The sequence below is a fragment of the Cynocephalus volans genome, chromosome 8, assembly GCF_027409185.1.
Source record: "Cynocephalus volans isolate mCynVol1 chromosome 8, mCynVol1.pri, whole genome shotgun sequence".
Lineage (NCBI taxonomy): Eukaryota > Metazoa > Chordata > Mammalia > Dermoptera > Cynocephalidae > Cynocephalus > Cynocephalus volans.
Window position 1 is genome coordinate 12,727,857 of NC_084467.1, and position 26,425 is coordinate 12,754,281.

The 26,425-nt window shown below is 45.4% G+C and overlaps 1 protein-coding gene across 4 annotated transcripts; it reads left to right on the forward strand.

Moving 5' to 3' along the window:
• SZRD1 (SUZ RNA binding domain containing 1) lies at nucleotides 1-26,018 on the forward strand. 4 transcript variants are annotated; one of them, XM_063104375.1, is made up of 5 exons: nucleotides 16-81; nucleotides 12,882-13,058; nucleotides 19,612-19,661; nucleotides 21,435-21,689; nucleotides 22,863-26,018. In XM_063104375.1, exons 2-5 carry the CDS (start codon nucleotides 12,915-12,917, stop codon nucleotides 22,963-22,965), a joined length of 552 nt encoding a protein of 183 aa, XP_062960445.1. In that variant the 5' UTR covers nucleotides 16-81; nucleotides 12,882-12,914; the 3' UTR covers nucleotides 22,966-26,018. The 4 variants fall into 4 exon arrangements, with proteins under 4 accessions (XP_062960447.1, XP_062960448.1, XP_062960445.1 ...); XM_063104376.1 differs by having other exon boundaries at nucleotides 21,438-21,689; XM_063104377.1 differs by lacking the exon at nucleotides 12,882-13,058 and having other exon boundaries at nucleotides 1-81.
• Nucleotides 26,019-26,425: the final 407 nt, after the last annotated feature.

The following is a 26,425-nucleotide window of genomic DNA, read 5'->3' on the forward strand; positions in this document are numbered from 1 at the left end:
GGTTGGGGAGGAGGGAAAGCGGCGAGTAAGATGGAAGATGAGGAGGTCGCTGAGAGCTGGGAGGAGGCGGCAGACAGCGGGGTAAGGAGGAGCCGCCGCCCCTGGGCAGGGCCGGGTGGTACCTGGCGTGAGGAAAGCCTCCGGGGAACGAGTCTGGGGATGGTTCTCCCCAAGGAAGGGTCCCACACGCCGGGCCGGGGGTGGAGGAGAGGCCCCCGGTCCCTGAGCGCCGTGAAGGCCTCTTAAAGGGGCCGTATTCCATTTCTCCCTCCACCTTTGCCCAATGCGCTTCCCTTTACCCCCCGCACCATGTGCGCGTCACTTGGGGCGCCCCACCCGCCACCCGGGGCTTCTTTTCTTGAGCCCTGCGCCCACTCGCTCAGCACGGGTCCCTTGACCCTTCCTTTTCTTTCGGCCCCCGTCGCCCGAGGCACCATTTTAAAGTTCATGTGTTCTGATGAGGAGGGACACACCACGGGGGGGGGCGGTGCGGACCCGGGCGGCGTGCCAGGCTCTGGAGAAGAGCAGGAGGCAGCTAGGGGCGGGGGTGGTGGTGGCGCTGGTGGAGATTGAGTCCTTTTGGGGCCACTCCGCAACGCTAAAGTCCCCCAACGCTTTGCGCCGTCCACCACGGTGGGCGAGTCTGGGGTTTTTTCTCTTTCAGTTTTACTGTGAGAACCTGTGGCAGGCGGGTCTCTCCCGGAGATCCCGCCAGAGCAGCCGAGAGCTCCCCGGGCAGCCCCTCTCCCCGGGGACCCCCCCCCTCCCAAAGATCTGAGCCCCGGGGCAGGGTCTCGGAGTGTGCTCGCCGGGGCCGAGGGGGGAGGGGTGCCATGTGTAAAATAACCACATTCCTGGGAGGGGACGGGGAAATGGGCCGGTCGACCTGTTTTCGGAGTTTTTGTGTGCCTCCAGAAGCTGCAGGAAAGTAGTTTATCCCGAGCAGGAATGGCCAGTTCTGTTAGGTTCGAGATGAATTTGGTCTTTTCGGAGTTTGTGGGTCCCTGGAGACCCTCGTGAAGTGGAGAGATGCTTTTTTGGTCTGCTCGTGTTGGTGTCTGTTCCGTGGTGGCTCGAGTGACATCCACCTTAAAGGTTTTTCTATGTGGGGAGTCGAGTGGACCAGGGTACAACAAGAGCTGGGTTTTTCTTCTCCAAGCGCCTTTTGAGGGTGCCTGTGAGCTTTGGAAGAGGCCGGGAAATTGACCCTCTCAGCAGTGGGTGTATCTCTACGGGAATGTTGAAACTGGCTTCGAAGTTTTTCCGCTGACTCAGCGTTTCATCTCACGGTTGTTTATGTTTTTCCATTTAGCATAATTGATTTTGGAGGATTTGAAGGATTAGTTTGTTCAGAGGGTATTTAATAGAGTTCTTGTGTTCCTGCCATCTTTCTTGAATTTCGGCTTGAGTAAAGTAAGTTAAAGATTTTATAGAGAGTAACAAGTGTCAGTTGGGTATTTTATTCATTCAGCCAACATTTTTGAGTGTCTGCTATGTACTAGGCAGCGTGCTTTAGCTGTGACTTTGTGCCAGAGAATGCAAAATTTCCGGTAGAGGTGTTTATTGCCTACCACCAATATGAGTGAATCATCCAGACACCCCTCATGCCACCCACTGCAAAAAAGCGTGGCCTACAATTTGAGTGTGACTCAAATAAGTTTCTTGGGCATCTTGGCCTACCTTTAGTTTTCCTCACCTATTTCAAAGGGACATGAATTTCTCATGTTAAACAAGTAGGAAGAAAATGAACAAAAATGAATATAGAAATTAGCAGAAATTGGGGATTACTTTAGTTTTTTAGAATGAATAAATTGCTTAGCGATCAGCTAGTCCAGTTCCCCATTTTACAGCTGAGTAAATCCAGTGATATAAGGTTTAAGTCTTTCTTTTTTTTCTCTTTTCTTTTTTGGTGGCTGGCAGGTGTGTGGAACCCAACCCTTGACCTTGGTCTTACAAGGCTGTAGTCTAACCAACTGAGCTAAGTGGCCAGCCCTAATTTAAGTCTTTCTGATGCTTGTTCAGTATTCTTTCTACTCTCCTTTACTTCAGTAAAATCCTTTTATTTTTATTTTATTTTAATTTAATTTAATTTAATTTAATTTAATTTTATTTTATTTTAACTCTACTCACCATTTTAATACTGCTGTCAACTATAAGAGATTAAAATCTGTACACATGACAAAGTGGAAGAAAGTCCTCAAATACAACAGTTTCGGCAAAAGAACATACTGACTAAGGATTACTACAGTTAACATTGCTACAGTAAAAACAATGGCAAACCAGTACTTCAGTAAAACCCTTTTAAAAGTGCCAGGTACAGAGGTGGAACCCAAACCTTGCCTCGTTGACATCATGAGGAATTCTGTCAAAATGCAGGTTCCCTTAAATATCCTTTATTTAATCAAATCCTTGAAACAACCTGTTGAGGCATTGTTCTCCTTTTATAGACAAGGAAATATGTTTAAGGGAGTAACCTGTTTTGTCCAGGATCACAGATAGTGAGTGGAGAATCTGAGATTTGACTCCAAGCCTGGCTCCAAAGCTGGGTTCTTTTCTCTAGCATTTTGCTGCCTCCCTACCTGGAGACCTGTGGAAGAGTTGGGAGTTGGATGTTAGCTTTCATTTTTAATATGGTTTTGGGGGGGCTTATATTTGATAGCTCTCTTGAATATGATTCCCTTTTCAAATTTCACAAAGGGTCTTGTACATACAATATGCACTTTTGAAGGAGAGGAGCCAGGGAGAGGATGAAACAACATGTTCACATCACTGGGAAACCAATTGACTGTTACATGTCTTTCAGATGTAGGCAGTTGGGTATGTAAAAGTCTTAGCTTGAGGTTACCTTGTCTCCCTACTGGTAATGAATGTTGAATGCCCAGCCATGCCCCCCCCCCAAAAAAATAAATAACTGGGTGGAGAGAAGACCAGCAAGTGGGGGTTGACTAATTTTAAAAGTGAACACTCGAGCCCACCCAGCTCACTCGGAATAGTGCGGTGCTGATAACTCCAAAGCCCCGGGTTCGGATCTCTAAAAAAAATAAAAAATAAAATAAAAATAATAAAAGTGAACACGCAAATTCCATATAATCCAGAGACAGTTCTCCCATCCAAGTACTAACCAGGCCCGACATTGCTTAGCTTTGAAGATCAAATTGAGAGCATTCAGGGTGGTATGGCTGTAGACCAGAGACAGTTCTAATCCTTGAATGTAGAAGCTTTTGGTGATCCTTGCCCTTCAATACCACAAAAAATTTTTGATGCATGCTAGAATTTCTTCTTCTTCTTTTTTTTTTTTTTGCACCTGGCAGTTATGGAGATCCAAACCCTTGACCTTGGTGTTAACACACAGCACTCTAACCAACTGATCTAACTCTTCTGTGTCAGTATATCTGAGATCATAGTGTCCTATGTATCTTCAGAACACTCAATATCGAGTCCTCTTGTAACGTTAAGGGAAAGACTGACTTTGAGAAACACCTCAAATATTCTGTACATAGGCTGCTTTTTTGCTTTTAGTTAGTATGGTGAACACTTATCTACTATAAAATTGTTTTACCTGTCTCCTCCCAAGGGCTTTCATTCACAACCAAAGGACAATTCAAGGAATACAACTTACATTACACCAAGGAAATGCTTCTTTAAAGATATACTGCCTTAAATGAGAAATGAAAATGTAAAATCGAGTTAATGTTGATTCAAACTTTAAATTGTGTCCTTTGTCCGAAGCAAATCTCAGGGGACAAATAGAACATTTTGTAATTGGAAGACATCTTTGTGCTCCAAAAAAATCAGATCAACAGTTTGCTAGGTTTCTGATGGTTGAAACTAGTTTATATTTATTAGTTGTTTAGACAAAAGAAATAAACTAATAAAATATGGTCTAGTCCATCTTGTTGGTAATGAGCTAACCCTTCCTAGGGGAGGGAATTGGACTGGTCGTTACTATAAAGCATTGACAACCTCTCTAATTTCCCTCTATCTCAGAAGTTTCCTTTTATTCTTTTTCTCAAGGCCAAGTTGTGTAGCTAATAAGAGGAAAATGCATCTTAAATTAAAGGATAACTGGTCTTCTGGATTAAGAATTCAAATTTATGCTCACTTTCTTTCCCCATGAGTTAGTCATCCAAGCATTACCCCAACAGTGATGCTGGGTGGTGTCTTTAAGTCTATAGGAAAGTGTCAGTAAATATTGAATACCTGTTGTGTACCAGGCACTGAGACCCTGTCCAGTGTAGGAGTCAGGTAAGGCATTACTTTTTGTGGAAGAGGTGTAAATGGGGTACCGTGGCTGGGATCAGAGACGGTCTTGTAGAGGAGATGATGCCCAAATTAAGATTTGAAAAACCATTTGAATTAAGCAGTGGTAATCCTGGGAGGGGTGGGTAGAGTGTAGGGCTAATGCATGCATAGATGAGGAAGCTGTGAGAGAAGAGTGTGTAGCTTTGGGAGAGTTACAAGTATTTCCTTCTGGCTGGAGGGGAAGGGGTTGGCAGGACTGAGTGGAAAGAGATGAGGCCAGAGAGGTATGCAGGGGCCAGATTGGGAAGGGCCTCCTTGTACTTGGTCCTATGGGTTTGGACTTTGTCCTGAAAGCAGTGGAGAGCTTTGAATGCCTTTTTTTTTTTTTTTTTTTTTTTTTAAAGCAGAGGAGTGACATGGTTAGATTTTAATTTAGGAGATAAGAACTTTGATTAACTTCTCTTTCTGTAGGGAAGAGACCATTACCCCTGAAGTGTGACTGCCACCTCATTTTGGGGTCTGCAGTGCTTCCTAAAGGAGCTGTCATTATGGAATGTGTAGAGTTGGCTGTGGGTAGGAGGCAGAACAGACAAATCAGTTTGGGGCTACCTGGTGCTGATTTCCTTATGTCTCCTCAAAGTCAAGAAGACATTTAAGATTTGTGGTATCAGAATGCACAAATCCAGATGTACCGTTCCTGAAGGGGCCACTTCTCAGCTATGCCTGGCATCTTTGGAAAGGTCGAGTCCTAGGGACTGTGATGTCCTCAGATGGGACTTTCTATAAAGCCACTTGGCCAGTTTAGGCGTGATCATGCTGAGCAGTCCCTAGGACTCAGAAAAAAGATTTGTTTCACTGTGGCTTCAAAGAAAGGAAGATAATGAGATTTTCACTAGTAACTTCTCGGCTCTTTTTATTGAGGCTGCATGGGGGACCTGTTCCACGCGTGTTCTGGGTATTTGAGAGAGCTGCCGTGGTTCCCGTGGGCTGGAAATTCTGGCGATCGCAGGCCTTCTTGCTTTTCCTTCTGTGACTGGAGAGAATTTAGTGTATTTTTCTAAAGCTATTGTAAAATCTTGTAAGAGAAGAGTCACTGTTGTCTATACCTAATGACTCAAACATATTCTTTGGGCCAGCCCTTTCTTTCCAGTTTTCACCTTTATACTGCAGTTCATCCCCCCCCCCCCCCCCAGCTAGCATGAGTTTCTGGTTGTATCAGGTAGTAGTGTGTTCTTTCCTGCACACTTTCCTTGTAGGAATAGAAATTTTTTCCTGTCAGGACAACTACTAACTTATTGGTTTCCTTGTAGAAGATCGAGTTTAGCTACTTAAAGCTATAGCCAAAGTACAGAATAAAATGATTTTTTTAAAGTAGGAACCATAGAGATTTCTCTTCCCAAGTGCTTTTAACTGTTAGCCTCTGCCAAGCATCCTTCTCTTTAACATCTAGCTTTGTGCAGGATGTTGGTGGGAAGATTAAAACTATGCACCACAGAAATTAGCAACAAATCCCAACAGTGATCTGTGTGTAGATAAAAGAATCTTGTCCTTGATAGTGAGACATTTAAAAATGTTCCTTACTGTAGGTCATCCCCTCCCATACCCCAAACTCTTTCCCTTATAAAAGGAAGACAGGAAATAACAGTCATTCCTTTCTAAAAGGAATAATAAATATGTATAGTTAAAATTGCATTCTCAGGGGCCCTGATATTTAGATGCAATTGTATACAAAGACAGTAATGACTTAAGTCTGGAAAGGTCAGAACTGTCACCACTCTTCATGGACCTTGAGAACAAATTCCCAGCCCTCATGCTCTGGCTTTCCTGGCTTATAAAGGCATGTGTGACTCTCCAGCTGTCCGTTTGGTTTCTGCTACCTAGTTGTAAGTCCCACTGGTGAACTGCCCATAATTCTGTGAGCTCCCAAATCCAATGGGTCCTATTTGGAAGGGCTTCTGAGAGAGCATATTGAGGGCTTGCTACAGGCCAGGCGGAGTGCATTTTTACATTCATTATCAGTGACCTGAGGTGTAGGTGCTTGGAGAGGAAATCACGTGGTCAACAGCCCTGGCTGTTGGCATCCTGAGCCCACACTGTCAGGGAGCTTTTTGGAACAGTTTGTTTACATTTGCTTCTCACTAGATAATTAACTAGTTAAGTGCTTTAGGATGCTTAGTTGCTAGTTCCTTTGAAGTATTTTATTTGTTTTCACCTGAGATTGACCTCTTGCTTCTGAAGCCTGGATGAGCTAATAAATTTTGCGTCTCTGAGAAACCTGAACTCAGTGCTCAAATGCCAAATGGATAATGCTGCTGTCTGTTGTAATACCAAGAACAGTGAGATGCTGGTGGAAATCTTGATCATAAATGGGAAATGACTATTTTACATTTGGCCAAGTGTGAATATACAAATAATTTTTGCTCAAGATTTTAAAATATTGAATTTGAATGTCCTTACCTGGGTCTCAGTTGCTCTTCTGTCCTCTGCAATCCCTGCTTTACTTGTTGTATTACCTATCATGTTCTGTTCTGCCTGCTTTCGCTGTTTGGCCCTGGTGCATTGCATTTGCTGCCCTGAAAGCACCCTTGGGTGTTGCAGTAAAATCTGGTGGTGGCGGTGGAGGGGGGTAATAGTGACTTTGTCCCATCCTCTAAAGTCAGTATTCCTGATATTCTTTTTGGGTGAGGAGCTCTGCTGTCTTCATTATAAAAGGTAGCATAAAAGGATAGGTCCCCTCTGCCAGTTAATGACCCACTTTTTCTCCATCTATGACAATAAAAGTCAGAAGACTGGGGTTTAAATGCCAGGTCTGGTATTTAGGCAAATCACTACCTACCCCTCTTTCAGCTTCATTCTTCCAGTCTGTAAAATTGAATTAACAGAATTGCCCTTCCTGGTGGTGAGAGTTAAATAAAGCACTTGGTAAAGCTCATTCAAAAGGCGGATGTTGGAGCAGAGAATGACATTGCTCTGAGTGTGAGGGCATTGTTCCCCAGCTCTCCAGCCACTGACAGTGTAGCCGCTATAAGAATGGCTGAGGGGTCTCTTTCTTGCTTCCCCTGAAGACTAATACACTGTTTCTTCTAAGAGTTATATTGCTTAGTGTTGTACAAGAATTGAAAGGGAGATTCAATTAAAAAAAAAAAAAAAAAAAACTTGGAGAGAATGGGAGTCCCATTAGACTCTAACCCTGCTGTTTTATTTCCAGAGCAGGGCTCCTCACCATGACCTCTACCCCTGCCTATCCTGTTACTTTAAGGTGAAGGACTATATGGATTCCCTCCGCTCTGGAGACTCTTTGAAGAGGCACTCAAAGCAAAATTATACATTTTCTCAAGATAGCAATTTACAAAGTATCTGAGGCCCTCTAGCCTGGGATACATCTAAATGGCTAGGCCTGGTTTCTGCTAAAGAATTGTTTCTTTTTTGATACTCTTCATAGCTTTAAGAGCTGGACCTTGGAAATCAGCCCTGTTCTGGTCTGCTATGGCTATAGTCTTTCCTCAGGAAACCTGAGCTTGCACCACTAACCTGGCCTGGGGTGCAGAAGCAGGCGGGGTGGCGTTACCTGCCAGCCTTTATCCTACCTTATTAGTTCCTGCTGCCACCCATCTGCCACTGTCCTGAACGTTTTTTCTTCCTCCTCTTGAGGTTTAGGGTTCACTTCCATCACTTACTAGCTGTGTTGCCTTAGGCAAGTCACTTCTGAATATGTAGCAAGGCTATTGGGTCGTGGGGGAGGATTAGAGGAGATTAGAGGTGGTAAAGGAAGGACTCAGCACCTTACACATACCTATGGCAGGTACTTGGAGAATGCTGCTCCTGCTACTGCTGCCAAAAAATGCGAGAGGAGCCTTAGCTCTGACTGTGAATACGAATAGTGTCACTTCTTCCTTGAACCCACGTAGACGCAATTCAAATTCTGGCTGCACTCCATACTAGCTGTGGAACTGTGGTCAAGTTACATAACTTCTCTGAATCAATTTCTTTTCATTTATAAAATTAAGATATATCTGTAAAGTCCATGTTTCATTAGGATAGTTCATTCATGCATTAAGTACTGTTCTAGGCATTCTGGACAAATTCAGTGAATGAAGTTTCTACTTGTAAAGCTTTCTAGTGAAGTAAAACAGATTAAGGGACATAGAAAGTGACTGCAGTGGGGGTACCATTTTATTAAATGAGAAGGCAGAGAGACTTGAAAGAAGTGAGGGAACAAGCTGTGTGGCAGAGTGAGCAGCAAGTACAAAGGCCCTGAGGCTTGAGCATGATTGTTTTGTCTGAGGAACAGTAGGGGCCAACGTGGTGGCCATGTGTAAAAGGGGAAAGTGGTGGAGGTAGCAGGGAGCCAGATTTGGTAGAGACTGGTAGGTTATGGTGGATATCATGCTGAAACAGGGAGCCATGGAAAAGTGTTGAGCAGAGACTAACCTGGCTTTTAAAAGGCTTGACCTGACTGCTATGTGGAAAATAAACTCCAGGAACAAAGGTGGAGGCACAGAGACTGATTAAAAAGTTATTGCAACTGTCCATTCAGGTGCTTTTGGTGATTTGGATCAGGATAGTAGCAATAAGAGTGTTGAGAAGATTTGAAAATAGAACCAACAAGATTTACTGAAGTGGAGGCATCAGAGGAGACTCCCAAGTCTTTGGCCTGAGCCGCTAGAAGACTGGAATTGCTGAGATGGGATTGGGTAGGGGGAATGAGAGAGGAGCAGGACTGGGTGGAGTGGGTGAAATTATGAGTTTGGTTTTGGACATAAATAAGTTGGGTTCCTTTTGAAATCCAAATGGAAATGTCAAGTCGACAGTTGTATATCAGTGTTTATAAAGCTGTGGAACTAGAGGAGATCACTTAAGAAGCCAGCGTAGATACAGAAGAGGGGAGGTACAAACACTGTGGTCCTCCAACTGCAAGATTTCAAGAGAGGGAGAGGAACCTATCCTATTAAAGGAGAAATCAAGTATAGAGTGTGGGAAGGAACTTCCAGGGAGGTAGAAGGAGACCAGAGGAGTGGTATCTAGGACGCCAAGTACAGAAAATGCTTTTTAGGAAAGAGCATTGAGCAGTGTAAGATGCTGCTGAGAGGTTGAGTGAAATGAGGATTTGGAATTTACCATTGAATTTGGCAGTGGTAGAGGTCATTGGCACCTTTGACGAGAACAGCTTCGGTGGGGTGATGGGGCTTAATAAACCTGGATTGAATGTTACTCAGAGCAGTACCTGAGCCAAATATTGGGCACTGGGTAAGTGCTAGTTGCTGTTATGCCAACATGACCAATAGGGCCCACCAGAGAAGGTTTTGTACATCAATAAACAGCATGGCCCTTGGGTCCTTAAGGTGCTCAGTTGTTAGTTGCTGAAATATTAAATGCCCAGTAGGAACACATCTTATTCTAAGGTTTGACTTTAAAGCAGTGTTCACCAACAGAAGGTACAATGCAAGCTGCATATATAATTTTATATTTTCTAGAAGCCACATCTTAAAAAGTACAAAGAACAGGAGAAATTGATTTTAAGATTTTTTTTTTTTTTTTAAAGATGACCGGTAAGGGGATCTTAACCCTTGACTTGGTGTTGTCAGCACCACGCTCAGCCAGTGAGCAAACCGGCCATCCGTATATGGGATCCGAACCCGGGGCCTTGGTGTTATCAGCACCGCACTCTCCCGAGTGAGCCACGGGCCGGCCCTGATTTTAAGATTTTTAATTTAACCCAGTATATCCAAAATAGTGTCATTCCAGTATGTAATCAATATTCAAAATATGTCAGTGAAACATTTTACACTCTTTTTGCATCAAGTCTGGGAAATCTGGTATACACTTGGCACTTACAGCACTTCGACCTGGCCATGTGTGAGGTGCTTACTAGCCACATGTGGCAGTGGCCACCAAACTGGGTGGCAAAGCTAGAGCTAGTGTAAAGGAGGGTGTGCCCAAAGGATTCCCTCTTCTTGGAAAGGCATGGAGTGATCTCAAGAGCTGAATGAACTTGGGAAAGAAAGCAGGAGTTGGTTTTCCCGTACAAGCAAGTGAAAATAGTTTGGTCTGTACAATATACCTTCCCCAAAGCCCTTCTTGGTTTTCTGGTGCTCCTGGTTTTTTCAAATTCATATCTTGCTGGCCCCCATAACTGATTTTCTACAACTAAAGTACTCTCAGATGGTTTTCCAGAACTAGATTAAAGAAGAGATGGATTCATTGTAAGATATCTTTCTAGATGTGAACCTCTCAGTCTAGGAGGTATCTTATATCTTTTTCTTCTCCTTTTCCTTTATTCATGTTTTCATCCTCTTTGTCCCCAATTTTTTCTTATACCCAAGCCCCTTTCTCTTCTCCTTGAAACTCTTGTCCTTTTAAGTCCCTGCGGCTTTCCCTGACTTCCCACGGCAAGATTGCTTATTCTCTCCCTCTCTTTCCAAAACACTGTTTTTTCAACTAATACAGCTACTGTGATTTATCTGACTTCTCTCACCTGCCTTGGCTCTCATCACCAAAGGTTGACTTACTCACCTCTGGGTCTCCAGCAACTAGCACATCTCCTACTTTATGGTAGGTTTCTGTAAGTTCTTGTCTCTTTTTTTTTTTTTTTTGTCGTTTTTTCGTGACCGGCACTCAGCCAGTGAGTGCACTGGTCAGTCCTATATAGGATCCGAACCCGCGGCGGGAGCGTTGCCGCGCTCCCAGCGCAGCACTCTACCAAGTGCGCCACGGGCTCGGCCCTTGTCTCTTTTTTTTTTGTCTCAGTGGAGCAAAAGGAAAATGGACTTTGAGACACATTAACAAAGCATAGACATCCTTAGAGGGAGTTTTAGAACTATATCCTGTGCCCTATAGGGACCTACTTAATTAAAGTGGAATGATTTTCCTTGGTGTAGGAGTAACAAAGGGAGAAGGAATGTTTTATGGGGAATGGAATCCTAAAACAGACTAACCTGAGTCTGCATTAAAAAGGCAAATCGAAGAATTAATTCATGACCTGGCTCTGCCCCATAGATCTTGTCTCTTGACTTTAGAATTATGCTTTCTGCTTTTTTTTGACTTAGCCAATCAAGTTTGCCCAGGAATTAATTTTTTTTTAACCTGATGGTGATCCTGAATCATCACTGTAGGATCAAACCTGGGGTGATAGGACTTTGGGTGCTTCTCTCCCTGGAGTAGCCAGGGGGAGTTGAATAAACAGGAGTATTGGAGATGGGTAACCCTGCCAGGGAAGGACACTGTCACTGTTCCACCACTGACAGAGAGAAACAAGATGGGGATGGAACACAAAATTAAGCAAATCGACATGGAGTTTGTTTGGAGAAGTCTCTACAAATTGCACGTCTGGACTTGAGATGACTAGTAAAGCACACTTTAAAGATACAGAGACCTTTGTATCTGATAGTTTTAGATGAAGTTTTATTGTTGTAGATTGGTTCTCCCCATGAATTCTTTTGCTTTATTCCTAAGTGAAATTGGAGGAGCCAGAATCCAGCTTTGTGGTATGAAAAACATAATGTGCCTTGCTGGGAAGACTGCTCTGCCAGGATATCCTGACACAGTTGACCCTAACCAGGGGACATGGGTGCCAGTGTCCTGCCCAAGATTTGAAGGATTAGTCCCAGCATGGGCTCTGGCCTGCTGTGGTGGGAGTTCAGGACCCACCGTATGTGTTGAAAGATAGGACCACCTTCTAGTCCTCAGCATCTTTCTTCTCTTTGCTTTTTTTCAAAATGAGGGCTTTGCATTAATCGGGACCTGTCAGGCTCTGGTTCTGAGAGAAATCTTGTTACACTTTCAGGGTTCCTGTCTCTTCTTCAGATCCCCGTAGGGTCTGTCCACTTGTAGACTTGTGTTCTCCGATACGGGATAGTTGAACAAGACCAGCTGGCCCTGTAGGACATAGTGACTCACAGGAAGCCCGAGACCAGTTGTTATTCTTTGAATTCGAGAAGAAAATCAGAAGTGTCATCCTCTGAAATGGAAACTAACAAAGAGAGGCAAATTATCTGAGAAAAGTTACCTAAATAGTAACTTGGTTGCCAATAGAAAGAGGGTATTTTCTGTTTCAGAGCTGGGAACCAAGGGTGCCTTTTAGACCTCCATTTACTACAGGATTGCCTGACTTCTTAGGAGGAGTTGTGTTGGTTGCACTTGGTGACCAGAGGATTCCACTTTCCAGAGAGAGAGATGCTGTGATGGAGTGGGACAACTTGCTCCTTTGGCATGGGTACTAAGGCAGGGGTGGGGGACCAGGTGGCCCTGGGGAGTAAGCAGCAGCAGTTCCGGCACCAGAAAGCACACGAGAAACATCCCCTCTCACCCTCCTAGTGTAACGATGAGGGTTTGGGTTTGTTCACTCTTTCTCTTGTGAGTTTGGCTACTTTGAATCAGTCCCCCAGGACATCATCACCCCTAGGTGAACTGATAAAGTCTGTCTTTAACATTCAGATCTGGGAAAGTACAGCTGTACTTATTGTACAGGTCTAGAATAGACTGTGTGTTTCTCTCATCTGCCTTTTTTCCTTTCTCCCGTTCACTTTTCTTTTTTTCTTTCTCATCACCACTTAGTGTTACAGGAGTCAGCCTGCCATTGTAATCTGCCTCACCTTGCAGACACATCCCTATCCTCTTTGTCTCCTTTGTTCCTTTCATAGATTCTGACTGTTTAACAGATTAGGCTGTTTGAGATGACCCCTTCTCTGCTCACCTACTTTGGAATGAATGTACTCCTTGGCTTCCACCCCCCAACTTTTCTGCCAGAGGCTCACACAAGCACAATCATTGTAAGGCTAAGGGCATCAGCAGCCTGTGAAGCTGCACCTCCTCCTCAGGTGAGTTGAGTATGCATATGTTGACATCTGACTTCATTCACCTTGTGGTTGTGGCCTCTCCTTTACCTCACATAAAGGGGCCATCACTGTCAGAACCACCTCTCTCCCCTCTGTGGTTCTTCGTGGTTTCCTGCCTCCAATCTTTCCTTCTGGTTTTGCTTGTTCTGTCAGACCGAGAAGCATGTAAGTCATTTTTGTAAAAGTGTAGCCCCACAGGGCAGGTGATACCTGGGTTTGGCAACAACATATCTTTTGCTTAAGATTTGGACCCAGAGAAAGGAGACCACCCCACTTATCAGAGCACAGAGTGTCATCTTCTAGAGTCTGCTTGGTACTACTTGGCAAAAAATAAAGGAGGAGAAGCCATAGGAAATCCACCTTTCTTCTTAGCCCTTTTCCTCTGATGGTGATTATGCCCTAACACTTGCCTTGTGCCCCTTCCCCACTCAGAGCAGAATCTTAGAGCTTATGCATTTCTTTCAGTAAGCCATGGAGGTCCTCTAACACAGGAGGCTCGACCTTGAACAAGGCATCCTTGTAAAAAGAGAAGGTGCCTGTAAGGGAATAACAATTCCTTATTTCAGGCCCACGTCCAGATGCTTCCTTGCACAATGTTCTGAGGCCTGTTTAATTTTGTTGGGCTATTGCATCTCTGAAAGAGACGCCCATTCTCCTTGTAGTGCAGTTCTGTAGGAGAGGTTCGACTTGGTCCAGCTTTTCAGCACACAAGTCTGAGAGCAGATTGATTGCGTAGTCTTGTCCGAGGAGAGAATGGACTGACTCATGATACCTGGACAGACTCCAGAGCGAGTTGCAGGGCCCTCTCCAGCTGCTGACAGAGCAGTTCCTCTCCTCAAATGGCTCTGAGCATGCTGGTGTCCAGCTAGCCATCTGGATATGTCCAGGATCCGCTTTCCTCTAGAACTGCCTGGCTTTATATCCCATTCTGTAATCTGATGGGAGAATCCCTCTCCAGCTCTCATAAAGCCGGTGTGCCTGACATGATGGAGTTGGATGGGAATTTGAGTTATTGGAGTGCCAAGAAGCAGTGCGGAATTGGGAGAGGTGAAGAAAGGAGCAACATCTAATGGTTTTACAAGCATTTCCAGGGATTTGAGCAATCAGGGTATGTCAGCATGGGGCTTCGGGCCTTGAAAGGCTAATTCTAGGGCTGCCTCTACTGTTTACTACTTCGTGACCTTGGGACAATTTCCTTAACCTCTCTCAGCCACATTATCCATATCTGACAGAGAAAGTTAAAAGCTACTTTGTCTATCAAACAGGGTTGATGTGAGCAGAAAATGAATGTTTGGGACAGTGTATTTTGATAGCCATTATATTGACATAAGGCATAATTTTTAAAACCAGTAGTATTATATATGCTGGTCATGTTCTAGTTTGGGGACAGAGGCACATTTACTCAGACATGGCTCATAATGTCCTTTTCTTTCTTTTTTTTTTTTTTTTTTTTTGGTGGCTGGCTTGTATGGGGATCTGAACCTGTGACCTTGGGGTTATAAGGCTGTACTCTAACCAACTGAGCTAACAGGCCAATCCTTATAATGTCATGTTGAAGGGTTTTTTTCCACCCAGGCTCCATGTGCTGAGACGATTCAGATTCTCTATCTCCCCTAAAGCCCTAGAGAAAGAAGGAAGCAGTTTGCCCTCCTGAGAGGAAATCTAGGTGGGACCTCTCAAATTCATCTGTCATATTAGGCCCATTTGCCTATGTCTTGGCCCTCCCAGTGATATGAAAGTGGGAGTTCACATAATGAAGTTTAAAAATTCAGAGCTTTCCCATAAAAATCTTGAATTTGGTTTCTCCTGAAAGAGCATATCTGGTCCTATCAGCCAAGGCTCGGTGGTGCAGGGAAGTGCTCTTTGGTACCTTGCAGCCTCTTCGCCTCCCCAGGTATGCCCTTTGCATATGGAATTTGGTTACTTGCCTGGCCTGTGCAGGCATTTGGTTTCAACCCTGTTTGAAGGTATCTTAATCCCAGAGATGTTAAACTTTGCAGTTATGATGGAGAAACTTGAATAGGCAGTCTTGTTTTCAGATCGGAGCAAAGTGATGCAGTATGGAACTTTAAAACAAGAAGTTTTTGGTGGAAAGCCTTGAAAAGCCCTTAAAAGGTAATAAGTATTAGACTAACGTGAGACATCATATTTACTTAGGCAGTAATAGTGGTATTAATTCAATTTACACACATCTAACACAAACTATACAGTAGACATAGACTCCATGTGAGTGTCTGTGTTTGTTGTTTGTCAGAAAACATCCAGGTTATTCCTTTACTATTGGTATACCTTTCACATTCAGTCATTGAATGTTCATTGGGCTCCAACTTTGCTCCAAGCTGGAGTGATAGGATTTCATTTTAGTGCCTTCCTAGCTCCTCCAGAGACTTGATTGTACCCTCAGAATTTGTGCTTGCCTAAATGTTTATTTATTTATTTATTTATTTATGGCAGCTGGCCAATATGAGGATCTGAGTCCTTGACATTGGAGTTACCAGTATCATGCTCTAATTTACTGAGCAAATTGTTGGCCACAAAACAAGTCTTAATACATTTAAGAAGACTAAGATCATAGAAAATGACCACAATAACAGAAGGAAATTTAGAAAACTCACAAATGTGGGGAAATGAAACAACACTCTCCTAAAAAACAGTGGGTAAAAAGAAATATCAGGGGAATTATAGAGTACTTTGAGATAAAAATCAAAGTGCAAATATGAAAATTTATAGAATTCAAGGCTCATGCAGTGCTTAGAGGAAAATTTATACTTGTAAACACCTGTATTAAAAATAAGAAAAATCTCAAATCAGTAATGTAAGCTCCTACCTTAAGAAAATAGGAAAAAAAGAGGAAACTAAAAGCAAATATAAGTAGGAAATAACAAAAATTACAAAAGAAATATATAAAATAGGGAATTAAAAAACAATAGAGAAAATCAGCAAAACCAGCGTTGATTCTTTTAAAAAGATCAACAAAATTTGCAAACTTTGATCTAGACTAACCAAGAAAAATAGAAGACCAAAATTACTAAAATCCGAAATAAAGCAGGGGCATTATTACATTGTCATTACGTTTTTTTTGTGTGGTAAGATTTAGTTTCTTTCTCTTTCTCATTTGCATTTTTGTTCTACCAGTGGGCTTTGTTCTTTCTTGTGTATTCACGGTAGTGATTATAGTTTTTCGGATTTCAGGTGCAGGACTCCCTTGAGGATTTCTTGTAGGGCTGGTTGAGTGGTAGTGTACTCCTGCAGTTTTTGTTTCTCTGGAAAATACACTATTTCCCCCTCATTTCTGAAGGACAGCCTTGCTGGGTATAGTATTCTTGGCTGGAGTTTTTTCTTTTAGTATTTTGACTATATCATCCCATTTTCTTCTGGCCTGTAGAGTTTCTGTTGAGAAGTCTGCTGTTAGTCTGATAGGGGCTTCCTATAGGTGACCTGATGCTTTTCTCTCGTTTTAGGAGTCTCTCTTTCTCTTTGAGCTTTGCCAGTTTGACTATAATGTGTCTTGGAGAGGATCTTTTTGGGTTGAATCTGTTTGGGGCTCTTGGAGCCTCGTGGATCTGAAGGTCCATGTCTCCCTGTACCTGGGAGGTTTTCTGTTATTATTTCATTGAGTAGGCTTTCTGTGCTGTTTCTTTCATCCTCCCCTTCTGGAACACCTATGATTCAGATGTTTGTGCACTTAAGGTTGTCTGATAGCTCTCTTAGATTTTCTTCATTTTTTAAAATTCTTTTTTCCTTTTTTTGGTTCACCTGGGTTATTTCAAAAGAACTATCTTCAAGATCAGAAATTCTTTCTTCTGCTTGTTCTAGCCTTCTGCTTAAGCTATCCATTGTTTTTTATTTTGTTGAGTGAATCTTTCAGTTTTATGAGTTTTGCTTCATTCCTTTTTAAAGTATTAATCTCTGTAAATTTCCTCCTTCCTATTCTGGATTTTTTTTTTTTTCTCGTTTCATTATGTTCTCTGAGTCTTCTCCTATCTCAGCGAGTTTCCTTAAGATTGTTGCTCAGAATACCTTTTTAGTCATTTCAAGGGTTTCCTGCTCTATAGCGTCTGGTACTTGAGAATTACGGTATTCTTTGGTAGTGTCATTTTTTCTTGGGTTTTTGTATTTCTAGTATCTCTATGTTGATGTCTGGTCATCTGGTAGAACAGTTGCTTCTTCTATTACTTGGAATGGGCTTTGAGGAGAGAGGTGTCCTCTTTTTCTGGTCTCCGCTGGTGACTATTCTGTGTCAATGCAGTCAGGTGTCTGGCAGGCTGCCTGCACAGTAGCTGTGGCTACTGTTGTGGTTTCTGCCACTTTTGTGGCAGTCGTGGCTGGTGGTCCACCCTGACGGAGGTAGTGTTTTCTGAGGTAGTGTTTTCTGTGTCGTACTTTCCTGCTTCTGAGCAGAGGGGCCTTAAATACATTCTAAACACAACTCAGCTCCTATCAGAATGTTTGTCAGTGTTAGACTTGATTTAAATCTAGTTTCATAAGCTTTACAAGAGACACAAGAACATGGAAAGGTGAGAGGAACATATTCCAGAAGATACTAACCAAAAGAAAGCTGGCCTAGCTTTGTTAATATTAAACAGTAGATTTTAAGGCAGAGAAGATCACTTCATGACGATAAATTGTTTAATTTACTAGAAAGAATAATTCTTAATTGCACAGCCTGTACATCAAACAAATCAGTAAGAATTTGGAAGTTTTTTTTTTTTTTTGTCGTTTTTTCGTGACCGGCACTCAGCCAGTGAGTGCACTGGTCATTCCTATATAGGATCCGAACCCGCGGCGGGAGCGTCGCCGCGCTTCCAGCGCAGCACGCTACCGAGTGCGCCACGGGCTCGGCCCAAGAATTTGGAAGATTTGAACAATGTAGCCAACCAGCTTGAACTGCACTCATCAACTATAGAATACAGTCATTTTCAGGACATATAGAGCACTGGTGAAAACTGGCTACACACTGAACTGTGAGGGCAGATCTCAGCACATTTCAAAGCCTTCTTACTGTGGCTGTGGTTCTTAATGTTTTCTAAGTAATGGACTTATTTGAAAATCCCATGTATCTTATGAATCAGTATAAATCAGGGTTTCTTAACCTCAGCACTATTGACATTTGGGGCCAGGTGATTCTTTGTTATGGGGATTGTCTGTGTTTTGTAGGATGTTTAGTTGCTTCCCTGGCCTCCACCCACTAGATTCCAATAGGACCCTCCCCGCCTCCCTTCCCCCAGTGACAACCAAAAATGTCTTGATGTTGCCAAATGTCCCCTGGGGGCAAAATCACTTCTGGTTGGAAACCACTGTTATAGATCTTCTCTCCAAAGAAACACTTAAATTTGCATTCAATTTCTTTCTTCTCCAGTAGCTAGCTAGATGGTCTTGTCTTCACTGAGGAAGCTTGAGTGAATGGGATAGCCAAGGAGCCTGGAGGTTTGGTCTTTGCTCTGTGCATAGCTTCTCCCCCCTCACTCCCCCGTGCAGTGTACAGGTAGGTACTCGCTCATGAGTGTGTGGAGGCAGCATGGATTTCCTGGTTCTGAGGGCCTGAGGACTTAGACTGCCATTGGCTCTATGTCCTGCCCGAGACTTGAAGAGATTAGGCCCAGCATGGGCTCTGACCTGCTATGGTCGGAGTTCAGGGCCAGAACATGTTGATAGGTCCACCTTTCTACTCCTTGGTATCTTTTTTCTCTTTTCTTTTTTTCTAAAATGGTGGCTTAGTGTTAACCAGGACCTGTCAGCCTCTGGTTCTGAGAGAAATCCTGTTGTACTCTCAGGGTTCCTGTCTCTTCTTCCACTTGTAAGACTATGGACTTCCAGGTTTACAAACATTAGGCTTCTGTTTTACTCTAGGCCTTTTGCTAAGTGCTAGTCACAGAGAGTTCAATTCAAGTCCATAGCAGTAAAAAAAATAGGTTATAAAATATTTGATACATGTGACCATTAAGGGATATAAAAGGAAAAGTTTATCCCTGAAGTGATTAGCTGTGCTGGTGGGATCAGAGCAGAATTCACAAAAAAATAGGTAATCCAACCAGGATAAATGGGAGTTTGCAGGGGGAGAGAACATTGCAGGCAAGCAGAACAGCATTCTGGGTTCTGGGGATTAATAAAAGATCAGTAGTGCTGTAGTGTAAAATGGGAACAGAAGATTAAAGAAGGTATGGCTGAGGCTTGCTTAGGAACTCAGATGTGGTCCTGCAAGCAGTTGAAGGGTTTTAAATGATCATAATTTATGTTTAGAAAGTTGATTTGAATGGCTCTGTGAAGGACAGGTTGGAGGCTATGTAGAGAACCCAGCTGAACCATGAGGTCTAAAACTGTCGTTGTGGTCATGGGGATAGAAGGGAGATGGACCCGCAAGGGAGTCAGGTCCCCAAACCCCAGAGACTTATCTTGTTCACATCCATTACCTCAGAGGACACAGTCATGTCCTTGGCTAGAGAGAGGACACTGCCCTTAGCTCTGAAAATAAAGACATAAGTTTTTATTTGAGAGAGATTTTTTTCCACTTTTTATATACATTTTTTTCCTCTAGGAAATAGACAGACGGTTGGAAAAAAAACTGAAGATCACACAAAAGGAGAGGTAAGGCTACTGTCTGGTCTGAGGGCTCATGCTCTCTGCCACTTGAGAGCTGGGCAGTCAGTGAGTGGTATTCTCCCACTGGCATTAGGTTTAGCAGGTCAGGCTCCTGGGTAGCAAACCCTTCCTTCCAAATTGGAGACCAAGACATGGTGGCTTGAGGCTGTGGGAGTGAGGCTGGGGTGTTGCACCTACCTTCCACCTTAGTGGGCCCCCTGTGTGAGGTCGTCTGATGAAAAGTGGGGAGGTGACAAGTTGGAATCCTTGAGTTTTAGGCCCGGCTGTGCCCCCAGTTGCTCTGAGGTTTGGGACAAGTTTTGTTTTCCCCTTTGGACATCAGTTTCTTTCTCTGTGACACAAGGAATTTGGACAGATGATTTCTCTGGGCCCTCAGTGACTTGGTGGCTTAGGGTATTATGAGGGTATCCTGATAGAAAAGATTCTAGGAGATTCTTGAAAGACCTTTAAGAGTAGCTTTGTTCCCCACCCAGACAGCAGAGGAAGTGGGTTTCTAGAGCATGTGAAAGTTGACTTCAGCTTTCTCTTTGGGTTTAGGTAACATGTTGGTTTTCCACAGGGACAAGTGGCAGGAAGGAGGATAGGACCTCTGGATTTGCTTAATGGGCTGCACAGTCATTCCCCAGGGAGCCCTGGGGCACTCTGCCTGCCCGCTAGCTTTCCTGGCTCCCTGCCTCTTTGATCAAATTGCTGGCTCCTTGTCTGTCTCTCCTCTTGGCAACTACACTAACCCCTGGTTGCAGTCCCATTTCCATGCCATTCCTGTCCAGGACTCATTCCAGTTCACCCTGGCAGCAACTGAGTTCCTCCAGTCCCTACCCCTTCTGACAACCAAGGTTCTGAAGAGAAGCTAGTTGACTGCTCTGTGGAGGGTCCTAGTTGCTGTGTGGGGTGGTCATTCTTGCCTGGGTCCCTTTCTCCTCCTGTGGTTTTGTTTCTTGACCTTCCTGTATTTGTTTTTTGTTAATTCCACCTCTCCTCGTGGACACATCACCTTGATGTGCATATCCACCAGCCTTGGACAATGTTTCTTTTAAGCATTGCCAGGCACTGTTTCTAGGATCGTTCTTCACCCCAGCCCCGCCGCTGTCCAGCAGACCAGAGAGCCCTGTCGAGGGAGGTTTTTCTGCTGAGAAGCTCTTCTGAAGAGGTGATTCAGTTGTCTGGTGTAGCTTTTCTCTGAGAGGCATAGGTCACTCTTGCCAAAAGGCTGAGGCAGTTTGGTAAATCCTGTCTTGGTGCCAGGCAGGGATGGTGTAGCAGGCTCCTTTGTAGTGTTTGACTGGTTTGAGTACACGTGGTGGGAGACCTTGGCTGAGATTGAACACTTTGCCTACCCTCAGGCTAAGGGGCTCCCACCTCACCAGCCTATCATACTGTGGTCTGTGTGGGGAAAGCTGGGATTTTAACTGAAGTCACTGGATTCTGGACAGGAAATGTTTTGCCACAGGTGGTTAATATGACTGTGATGAACATGGGGATAGAAGGTCCAAAATGAGGTGGTTTTCCAGCCCCGTTGGCCAGGGGTTAGGTCTGGGGAGTAGCTCCTGTGGACTGCTGGAGCTGGTGGCAAGGTTGGTTTTTTGAGAAACCCTTTTTGAGGAGTTGGAGTTTTGATGTCTGGTCAGAGGCCAGAGAATAATGAATAGAATTAGTTGGGGAGGGAGAGGAAAGTGGGGGGCTGGTGGGGGATGGGGGACATGGATGTGTCCTTCCTAGTTAGGGGTAGGATTTGTGAAGCTGTGTTTGCTTTGTCAGCAGGAAATCCAAATCTCCTCCCAAAGTGCCCATTGTGATTCAGGACAATAGCCTTCCCTCGGGGCCCCCTCCACAAATCCGCATCCTCAAGAGGCCCACCAGCAACGGTGTGGTCAGCAGCCCCAACTCCACCAGCAGGCCAGCCCTTCCAGTCAAGTCCCTAGCACAGCGGGAAGCAGAGTACGCCGAGGCCCGGAAGCGGATCCTGGGCAGTGCCAGCCCTGAGGAAGAGCAGGAGAAACCCATCCTCGACAGGTGAGTGTGACCACACCACTGAGGTCCCCCCTGAGGAGGAGGAGGAGGAGAGTGGCCTGGCTGCAAGTTAGGGTAGTGATAAGCAGGCAGAGTCAGGGCAGGGACAGCACAGCTGCAGCTGCCAGTCCCAGACTGCTGGGGCTAGTTCACTGTCTGTGCTCCAGAAGCCCTGGGGAATGCTTCGGGGAGGTGGTGGTTTGCTGGCATGCTGCCTCTGCAGTCTGCAGGCACCAAGGGCAGTGTTGCATAGAGGTTAAAGACATGAACTTGGAGGCAAAATCTGCCACTTACCTCTTAGAATTACTTCTCTGTGTCTTAGCTGCATAATTATGTTGTTGTATAGTTAAGTGAGTAAATGAGCAGATGAGCACAAGGTGCTGAGACCCTTCCTGGCACAGTGGAAAGCGCCCAGTTAAGTGCATCCATGTTATCTTCTGGGTCTGCAATAGCCCCTTCTGGTGTTCTTATGAATTTTCCTAAATTCTTTTTTACTTTCAGCACTTTTTCTCTGCAGTACAAGAGGTTGCGTTATGTAAATTTGTCACTTACTGGTAAAGCAGTATTTGTTAGAACAGTCTCTTTCTAACATTGAGGGGCCTCTGTGGCTTGGTATTTGGGGACTTGAAGAACTAATCTGCAGACCTTCTTTCCATTATTTTGAAGGGGTGTCTATTATCTGTTATTTTTCCTCTAAGACATCACCTTTCCGAAGTGGAAAAAGTCCATTTTCTTTAGTCTTCTGTCATAATATGATTCAGCCATTGACCACATGGTTTGGTGAGAAGCAGAAGGGCAGAGTTGGTGGGAGCCGTGTCACTCTGAGCTCTTGGTGAGGGCTCTGGAGAGTCTGTGCCACATAGTTGTGTGGAGGATGTGCTGTTCATGGCTACCGCCTCTGGACAGAATGGGTCCTTGAGCACTCCCACTGCCTGCAAGTGCATGATGGTGAGCCAAATGGGGGAAGAATGCTGAAGCTGCTAGAAGTGAACATGAATCACCACCCCACCTGCCCGCAGGGACCTCCCAACTCGGAGATGCCTGGAGTTGTGGAGCCAAACTTGGCTGATAGCCACCATGTGACTTCTGCCCCAGCTGCAACGATGGATGATTTTAAGATCTGGGGACATCTTTTATATCCACCTTCAGGCCTTCCTCTGGTCTTCTTCCCTTCAGGCCAACCAGGATCTCCCAACCTGAAGACAGCAGGCAGCCCAATAATGTGATCAGACAGCCTTTGGGTCCTGATGGGTCACAAGGCTTCAAACAGCGCAGATAAATCAAGGCAAGAAAGGATGCCGCCGCTGCCTCCGTCACCACCTCCTGGGTCGTCAGCCATGGGTCGCACTGCCGTGGCAGACAGCTGGACTTGAGCAGAGGGAACGACCTGAATTACTTGCACTGTGATCCCCTTGCTCCGCCCACTGTGACCTTGAACCCCATGCACTGTGACCTCCCCTCTTCCCCCCTTCCCACTGTGATTGGCATGTCAACAAGGGCTGTCCCAAGTCAGTAGAAAGGGAAAGGGTGGGGGTTAGAGGAGGGTTGGGGGGACCCACCAAGGACTCAGAGTGGAGAGTCAGACAGTGCCACCTGGCCACTTGGGGTAAAGCCAGTGCCAGCAATAACAGTTTATCATGCTCATTAATTTGGGATTTCAAAACAGATGAGAACTCCCACCCACCCACCCCCATGTGCATGTCTTCATCACTTAAAAAGTAAGTTCCATTTGAAAATATCCTTTCTTTTTTTTCTTCCTATTTTTGTTTGTTTATACAAATGTCTGATTTGCAAGAAAAAGTGCATGGGAGGGGTTTTAGCAATTTAATGAGTTTTTAATTGAGGAAGGGTAGTTTGGTAGTCTACTTAAAAATGTTTCTGGGAAATTCACTAGGAACATTAACCAATAGGATTTTGGTGAGCTTAGCTTCTGTATTCCTACTGCCGCCCAGAAAAGGGGCAGGGCTCTGCAGCCCCCAGGACAGATGAGCACCCCATGCCTATATCCCCCTCCCCCAGCTAAGTCCCAGGGCATCTTGGCCCTGCCTGGAGACTGGGCTAGCTCTGTAGGCTCAGAGAGCCTTGGGGCGGGGATACCAACCCCACCTCTAGTATTTTGGGAGATAGGGAAAGTGAACAGACTTCCCCTTCCCATACCCCTCAGGGTGGTTCCCTACCAGCCAGGCTTGCTAGAAGAGGGCAGGGAGCATCTGGGTGCAAGACTGCACTCCTGCGCTTAGAAGTAAGGGATGCGAGATGTGTTCAGTATTTTGCTGTCAGCACAAGGAACAGCAGGAGAGAGTCTGGCTCCAGGACTCTGAGCCTTCTGTCCAGTGTGGTTAGGAGGTGGATAGATCTTCCCACTCCAGCAAGGCTTGAGCTCCTAAAGATCTGTGGCATGCCATCTCAGTTGATGACCCCAGTTCAGTAACTATACCTGGTACATTTCCTGTGTGAAATCAGTACCATGGAGGCAGACCATTCTGAATGAAGTTGAGAAAAGAAAAGTTTTGCATTGCCAAGATTGATGACAGCTTAGTTCCCCAGAGGCCTAGGCTACTCTTCACCTGATTTCCCAGAGTGAGGGCCTGGAATGAATGCAGTTTCTCCTCTGTCCCTGGAGCCTGGAGATTTGCTTTGTCTCCTTGAGGTGGAAGATGCTAAGAGGGCAGCTGCCCCGAGCACCTCTGTGTGCATACAGCCTGGCTCTTCTCAGGCCTGCTGGTCTCTTCCGTTGCACTGCGCCTTATCCCTCAGCCAGCCAGACGGCCTCCCCACTCCTGTCCAGCAGATAAGTTTTGGAGTGGTTGGTGTGGTTTTGTGATTCAGGCAGCTCTTGGTGGCCAAGGTGGCAAGCTAGGTTTTGCAGGCTCACTCCACCTTTGGTTCAGCCTTGCCCTGTGGGAATGGTCGGCCAGGCCCAGCAAGCCATGTCCCACTATGTCTTCCCTTTAGGAGGAAGGGCCTGCTGCCAGTTGAGTCAGCAACTAGTCCATAGCACAGCCTTATAACTGTGTGAAGCCAGGAATCATTTGTGAGCAGAGCTGGGACAGTTTCCATCAGTAAGGGAGGGGGATTACCTCCAGGAGTAGGCAAGGAAGAAAGTTGGCTGCTATTTTTTTAGTTCCACTGCCCTGATCAAGTGTCCACATTCTAAATGTATAGGTCTGTCCCTCATGTAATAGTGGTTTCTGGCACAAGGTGAGGATGTCCTTTCAGTTGCAGAAAGGTGCAGAGGTGGTCCAGGTGGGAAGGTCAGAAGTGCTGATTGCTCAGCCATCAAGACCACTTGTTTTGCCCCGCCCCTCTAGTGGGAGCCAAAGAGAAGGCTGGCTGATGGGTGTCTGCAGATTGAGGATGTGGCAGAGACTGATGCTGCCACCTCCCTCTGGCCAAAGATGGGGCTCTGCCCGCTGTGTGCCTGTCACCACCACCAGCAGTCATGCCCTTGGCTTCCCAGATGGAGAGGTGGCAGGCAAAATTTTTAAAAGAGAAAACAGGGAACTTGGGGGGAGGCGGGAGGAGATATGGGAAAAAGGTTTGGATTTTGTGTGGGGGATTTTTTGTTTGTTTGTTTGTTTTGGTAGTTGTCTGTAACTTTCCATAAGTGCTTTTTTTTTTTTTTTCCTTTTTTTTTTTTTTTTTTTAATTAAAGTAAGTTGCAGGCTTTGGCTTGGAAAACCCCAGGGGGGTTGGGGGGCAGAAACCTGAGGCTGCTGCCCCTTTATCTGCCTTCATGGTACTGTCCCCTTCCCTCAGCTCCTCCTTGATCCCATTAGCCAGGCCTCAGACCTTCCAGCTAACCGCTTCCCATGAGCCACTACTCTGACGTCAGCCTATAACCAAAGGAGCTGGGGGTCTGGGCCTGGTGACCAACCCTTCTCAGCCCACTCAATCAGGGTGCTCCCCACCTGCAGGCAGGAGGCAACACCCTATCTGCTACCATCAGCCCCTTCCAGAGCCCACCTGCCCTGCCCTGCCCAGCCCAGCCAAGCCCTGCCCTGCCCAGCCCAGCCATACCCTGCTCTGCCCCATCTGGGGTGCTCTGCTCAGGGATGGGCCGGCAGGGCTGCACCGAGCCTCCCTGACAAGCAGAAGAGACTCAAGAAACCTCTGGGGTCCTGTTCTGGTCATGTGATCCCAGGTGTGCACATGGGCCCCTTGGGTGTCTGAACAGAAGGGCATGGGAGGGAGGGCCACACCCCTACAGTCTTGCTCTGCTGGTGTAGCGGGCAGCTGCCTACCCTTACCCCACCTCGCACCGCGGGCTCCTGAGTCGGCAGATTAAGCATTTTATAAATTGTATTTTAAATACATGTTTTAAACTTGTCAGATCCTTGTCCTCATTTCAGTTTTTGGCCTACAACCTCTTGCTGTGGCTCCTTGTTTAACCCTGGGGGGCTACCTCTGTTTAGTCCCAGGGAGGGACTCTCTTCGGTAGATAAATAGGCCAGGTGGTGTGTGGGTTGGGGGGCAAGGACCCACCTCGTTAGTGCTCCAAGGGATGCAGACTTCTGGGTCCTGGGGCTCTGTCAGGGATAGCATGACTGAGGTTGCCTCTTGCGTTTCCACAGGGCCTGCCACTTTCAGGGTCCAGATCTTTTCCAGGTACATCTCTTATGTTCCCCACTCCCTTAAGAGCAAGTGGGGAGAGAAAACTCCTACTTTGTGGGGCTCCCAGTTCAAAGGGGGAGACATTCATTTGAGGAGAGTCCCAGCTCTGTGCTTTGAGAGCACAG

What these genes read in the sequence shown, in the direction of transcription:
- SZRD1 (XM_063104375.1), top strand. Translation starts at nt 12,915, where the DNA reads ATGACCCCTTCTCTGCTCACCTACTTTGGAATGAATGTACTCCTTGGC. An exon ending in AAGCTGCACCTCCTCCTCAG is followed by an intron (nt 13,059 to 19,611) that starts GTGAGTTGAGTA and finishes TTTTTCCTCTAG; the next exon opens with GAAATAGACAGACGGTTGGA. An exon ending in GAGAAACCCATCCTCGACAG is followed by an intron (nt 21,690 to 22,862) that starts GTGAGTGTGACC and finishes TCTTCCCTTCAG; the next exon opens with GCCAACCAGGATCTCCCAAC.